Here is a 6,000-nt window from a genome sequence, read left to right on the forward strand (position 1 = left end):
ACAAATCAATCTTTCTCTCTAAAAATCAATAAATAAAAATAATTGAAAAGAGAAAAGAAAACAAGTGAAATTAATTTTAATAGTATATATAGTATATAATATGTATCTCGAAAATATTGTCATGATGCCTGATCTGTGGTGGTGCAGTGGATAAAGCGTCGACCTGGAACAATGAGCTCACTGGTTTGAAACCCTAGGCTTGCCTGGTCAAGGCACATATGGGAGTTGATGCTCTCTGCTCCTCCCTCCCTTCTCTCTCTCTCTCTCTCCTCTGTAAAAGGAATAAATTTAAAAAAAAATATTGTCGTGTCAACAAGTAATCAATATATAAAGTGATTAATTAAATACTTCACTTTTTTTGGTACAAAATCTTTGGTATTTTACTCTTATAGTTCATCTCAATTCAGACTAGCCACAGTTCAAGTGCTCAAAATAGCCACATGTGGCTGGTGACTACTGTATTTTATAGCTCAGTTTCAAAATGTATGTTTTCTCCCATCATGATGTTCTAGGTTTTCCCATCTATGGTGTTCCAACCATTCGGTCTGATATTCCTGTCCCTCGAATTCGCCGCGTCAGTGATCGAACTAACTATGGTGAAGAGGGCAATGCCTATTCATTACTACATCCGACCATCTTCAGCCAGAAAGGAGTGTATGAAAGAGACTTCTTCCAGACCAGATCAAAAAAGGAGGTACAACATCGGATTTCGAAAGGGTTGACAGAAATGTCAACTTTACATAAATATGCAAATATAGGAATGTTGATTTATCAACAGCTACTTAATATTATTAGACTTGCTGGAACTTGAACTTTCATGTTCATCATCAGAAGTCATCAGGATCCCGAAATAAAGGATTCTTGAGGGTAATGTTCAATTTGGTTGTGACATCTTGGCACGACTCCTGAAGTAGAATTTATTCTATGATCATAAGCCATATATTTACTATGACCTATGATAAAAAGAAAAATGTTTTCCTAAAACATTCAAAACCATGCTCAGTTGAAAAAAAGCAGAAAAAGATCAATCCTTTCCTTGTATAATAAGTTCTTGGGTCTCCAGAACCAAAGAGTAATTTATTTTTATTTTTTTTGACAGCGACAGAGAGAGTCAGAGAGAACGACAGACAGGAAGGGAGAGAGATAAGAAGCATCAAGTCTTTGTTGTAGCTCTTTAGTTGTTCAGTGATTGCTTTCTCATATGTGCTTTGACTGAGGGGCTACAGCAGAGTGAGTGACCCCTTGCTCAAGCCAGAGACTTTGGGCTCAAGCTAGCAACCATGGAGTCATGTCTATGATCCCGTGCTCAAGCTGGTGAGCCTTTTCTCAAGCCAAATGAGCCCGCGCTCAAGCCAAATGAGCCCGCGCTCAAGCAGGTGACCTTGGGGTTTCAAACCTGGGTCCTCCACATGCCAGTCTGACGCTCTATCCACTGCACCACTGCCTGGTCAGGCCCAAAGGGTAATCCTAAAGAGGGCACTCTGCCCCCTCCCTATGTACTGCTACTGTGTCTCAGATCATCTGCAATAGGACTGATTAAAAATACCCTGTTCTGTGTGACAGCCCATGTACCTTACTTTTTTTTCTCTTTAGAAACATGGTTCTTACATCCCAGGTGATTTTCTTCCTAAAGGGGTTACAACAGGGTTCCCCAAACTATGGCCCACGGGCCGCATGCGGCCCCCTGAGGCCATTTATCCGGCCCCTGCCACACTTCTGGAAGGGCACCTCTTTCATTGGTGGTCAGTGAGAGGAACATAGTTCCCACTGAAATACTGGTCAGTTTGTTGATTTTTTTTTTTGTGGTCAGTTTGTTGATTTAAATTTACTTGTTCTTTATTTTATTTATTTATTTATTTATTTATTTATTTATTTACAGGGACAGAGAGTTAGAGAGAGGGATAGATAGGAACGGAGAGAGATGAGAAGCATCAGTCATCAGTTTTTTATTGCGACACTTTAGTTGTTCATTGATTACTTTCTCATATGTGCCTTGACCGCAGGCCTTCAGCAGACTGAGTGACCCCTTGCTTGAGCCAGCGACCTTGGGCTCAAGCTGGTGAGCTTTTTGCTCAAACCAGATGAGCCCGCACCCAAGCTGGAGATCTTGGGGTCTCTTCCGCATCCCAGTCCGATGCTCTATTCACTGCGCCACTGCCTGGTCAGGCTTGTTCTTTATTTTAAATATTGTATTTGGTCCTGTTTTGTTTTTTTTACTTTAAAATAAGATATGTGCAGTGTGCATAGGGATTTGTTCATAGTTTTTTTTTTTTATAGTCTGGCCCTCCAGTGGTCTAAGGGACAGTGAACTGGCCCCCTGTGTAAAAAGTTTGGGGACCCCTGGGTTACAGGCAGGAGGAGCCAGTTAGCCACTGGGGTTCAGAGGGCCAAGGAGTAATAGCAATACCTGCTGAGACCAGCTTGGTTAGAGCTGGACTTGGGATCTGGTGAGTAATGGCTTCCTCAGAACTTCATGTCTGGAGGTCCAAATGCTATGAAGAGACATAGGCTGCCTTCTGGGACTTCCGATGAAGGGTTGATGGCTTGGAAACTTACTAAATACGGAATTAATGTAACAGATTCATTGCAACAGTTCATTCTGCTGAGCTGGGGGAGACAGGGAGGGAGAGCAGAGGACAGTGGCTGCTGGCCTGTTTCAAAGAAGGAGCCCAGGATCCTCCCCTGGGTTAGAGAAGAGACACTCCTTGTCTGTGTTTTCACTTCCTTTGACCAATCAAGGGGCATGTGAAATAGAAGCTCAGGGTTGAAAAAAAAATCCCACTGAAATCTTGTGCCTTTTTTAAGAAGCCTCAGTTATCCTTTATCTCACAATTGTAGTGAAAAGTAAGAGCCAAAGGCCTGGTTGGAGTTAACTTGAGAATAGACGTGGGTTTCTGTAAACGTAGGTTATTAGCTAATCAGTACACCTTGGTGGCATGCTGAACGTGGGAGGAATGCCTCCTGCGTGGGGAAGGAAGCAGCTGGGATGTCCAGCACGGACCCACAGTAAGTCCACTCTGCAGGGACGTTCTTCACCTGCCTGCCACCAGGTGCGGGACAACAGCGGCTGTGCACAGGGACCTTAGGTGTTTTTGCTGTATCCCGGCAGCTGTTAGCGGAGCTGTTCTTCTGAATTTCAAGTGTATTTGATTATACTGTTAATTTCTCACAAGGGCTCATCATTTCTAGGGAATCTTTTTTTTTTTTTTTTTTTTTTTTTTTTTACAGGGACAGAGAGAGAGAGTCAGAGAGAGGGATAGATAGGGACAGACAGACAGGAACGGAGAGAGATGAGAAGCATCTATCATTAGTTTTTTGTTGCGACACCTTAGTTGTTCATTGATTGCTTTCTCATATGTGCCTTGACCGCGGGCCTTCATCAGACCAAGTAACCCCTTGCTCAAGCCAGTGACCTTGGGTCCAAGCTGGTGAGCTTTTTTTTTCTCAAGCCAGATGAGCTCACGCTCAAGCTGGCGACCTCGGGGGTCTCGAACCTGGGTCCTCTGCATCCCAGTCCGACGCTCTATCCACTGCGCCACCGGCTGGCTGGTCAGGCTCTAGGGGATCTTTTAATTGTTGTTCATATTCTGTTTAATAGATGTATTCTGCAACCGTTCTATTTCTTTGGCTTTTATATTCCTTGCCTAACCTTTCTTTCTTTCATTTCCCTCTTTGCTTTTTTTTTTCCTGTATGCTTTACAGTTAATGTTTTTTCTCTTTTAAATTTAGTTTTTTCCCCCAAATCTTTTATTCCCTCCACTCATGCTCACATTGTTTCACTACTACTTCTTTTTTTTTTTTTACAGGGACAGAGAGAGAGTCAGAGTGAGGGATAGACAGGGACAGACAGACAGGAACAGAGAGATGAGAAGCATCAATCATTAGTTTTTCGTTGCGCATTGCGACACCTTAGTTGTTCATTGATTGCTTTCTCATATGTGCCTTGACCGTGGGCCTTCAGCAGACTGAATAACACCCCTTGCTCGAGCCAGCGACCTTGGATCCAAGCTGGCGAGCTTTTTGCTCAAGCCAGATGAGCCTGCGCTCAAACTGGCAACCTCGGGGTCTCGAACCTGGGTCTTCCGCATCCCAGTCCGATGCTCTATCCACTGCGCCACCGCCTGGTCAGGCTCACTACTACTTCTTATCATCCCTTTCTTATATATACTTTCTCTGGGACACGAGAGACACATTTTCCTTCTCTCTTTATCTTTTTTAATAATTATCACTGCAGAGAGATTATTAATAGCCTAAGTTTGCTGGTTTTCAATATGCTCAGATTTTCATCTGCTCAGGTCTTGTACATGCACAACCTCTCTGGCAGTTGCACACCCATAACTATAGTCAAAGTTTACAATAGGCTGGCTAGAGACGTTCCTATTTTAAAGAAGAAAAACTAATATTCTAGGTGTTTAGATGACATAGATGACATCATTATGACAAGAGGTGACTGAGATGGACCTCCAGTCCAGCAATTATTATATCTTTCACCTTTTCTGCTGGAATTTGGCTGCCTCCCTTTAAAATAACTAGAACAGGCCTGGCCTGTGGTGGTGCAGTGGATAAAGCATCAACGTGGAATGCTGAGGTCGCTGGTTTGAAACCCTGGGCTTGCCTGGTCAAGGCACATATGGGAGTTGATGCTTCCTGCTCCTCCCCCCTTCTCTTTCTCTCCCCTCTCTAAAAATGAATAAATAAAGCCTTTTAAAAAATAAAATAAAATAAACAGAAACATTTAGAGTTGAAAGTAATTTTTATGTATTAGTTATTGTATTATAGTTGAACACCCTTATATTCATCTTAACAGAATTATTCCTGAAATGAAAGTACTAGAAATTTGATACTTTCTCGTTATATGTAATAAGCACACATATATATACACACAAATTACCCCCATCCCACTCCCATGTGTCTGTTTTTGGATGAATCTTCACAGCCTTATATGCTATAAACATATTGTAAAAATACAAATTTATGAACATAAAAATAAATCTTGGCTTGACTTTGAGTGCTTTTTTCTAGATTGCAGAGATATTATGTAACATTGGTGTCAAGCTTTCTGATGAAGAATTTGAAAATGTGTGGAATCTTGCATCAAAAAAACATCACAGAAGAGAAGTTTGTATCGAGAACATTAGAAATGTTCTAGATGAGCTACTACACTCAGATCAGGTCAAGGATAAAACAACCATGTAATATTTTGGGAATTCATTCATTTAAATAAAAGAATTGTTAAATCTGTGTTCATCTCAAATGTTCAGTTCATTCTGGTTTTAGCTATTATGTTGTAATTCAGAAATCACTGTGGTAGGACTTATATGCCTGTATGGGTTGCTCATAAATTAGATTTTGGATTTTAAAATTTATTTTTATTGTCTTTTATAAAGCACCAAAGAATTTAAAGTCACCAATGGCAGAGTTTGGGATGATAATAGAAGTTTGTAGTGTTTTGTATGCCTAAGAACTCCATGCATTTTAGTTGGTTGTCTGAAATTTTGCCTTCCACATTTGTTAATTTCACTTTATGTGTCACTCTGAAGATGTAAGCTTAGCAGGCTTTTAGTCTCTTTGAACATGTGAAAAAAAGCAATCAATCACAAGGAGCAGAATTTAGAGAGCAAAAACTTGTGTTCCAATAAGGACATGGATGGCCATTTGTCGTTAATATCTTTCAATGGCCTGAAAAGCATATTGTCCTTGAAGAAATTGAAGAGGCACAGCCGACCCACCATTAGTTGTAGCTTTAGAGAGTTTTTAGCAGCAAATTGTACCAAACCAAAAAAAAAAAAAAGGTATCAAACCATTTCTTTCCTCATGCCATGGCTCATTGATACATAAATGTGATGTCCAGACTGGATGGGGAGGTGTGTGGTCCCAGAGCAGTGAGTTATTTCTATATCTCAAAAGAGGACTGGAACTTCATCAGTAACATAATAGAATTCACAATAGAATTCTATTAATATTTCTCTGTGTGAGTCCTTGACCTTTTGTTGTTTGTCT

General features: G+C 40.9%; 1 protein-coding gene across 1 annotated transcript in view; it reads left to right on the plus strand.

The window, feature by feature from the left end:
• Positions 1–5,196, plus strand: part of EFHB (EF-hand domain family member B) — a 69,347-nt gene extending 64,151 nt beyond the window's left edge. Inside the window, exons 12-13 of the mRNA XM_066351553.1 lie at positions 513–694; positions 5,023–5,196. Of these exons, the coding sequence (XP_066207650.1) occupies positions 513–694; positions 5,023–5,196 (356 nt within the window). The remainder of the gene's footprint in view (positions 1–512; positions 695–5,022) is intronic.
• Positions 5,197–6,000: the final 804 nt, after the last annotated feature.

This window comes from Saccopteryx leptura, chromosome 10 (assembly GCF_036850995.1).
Source record: "Saccopteryx leptura isolate mSacLep1 chromosome 10, mSacLep1_pri_phased_curated, whole genome shotgun sequence".
Taxonomy (NCBI): Eukaryota; Metazoa; Chordata; class Mammalia; order Chiroptera; family Emballonuridae; genus Saccopteryx; species Saccopteryx leptura.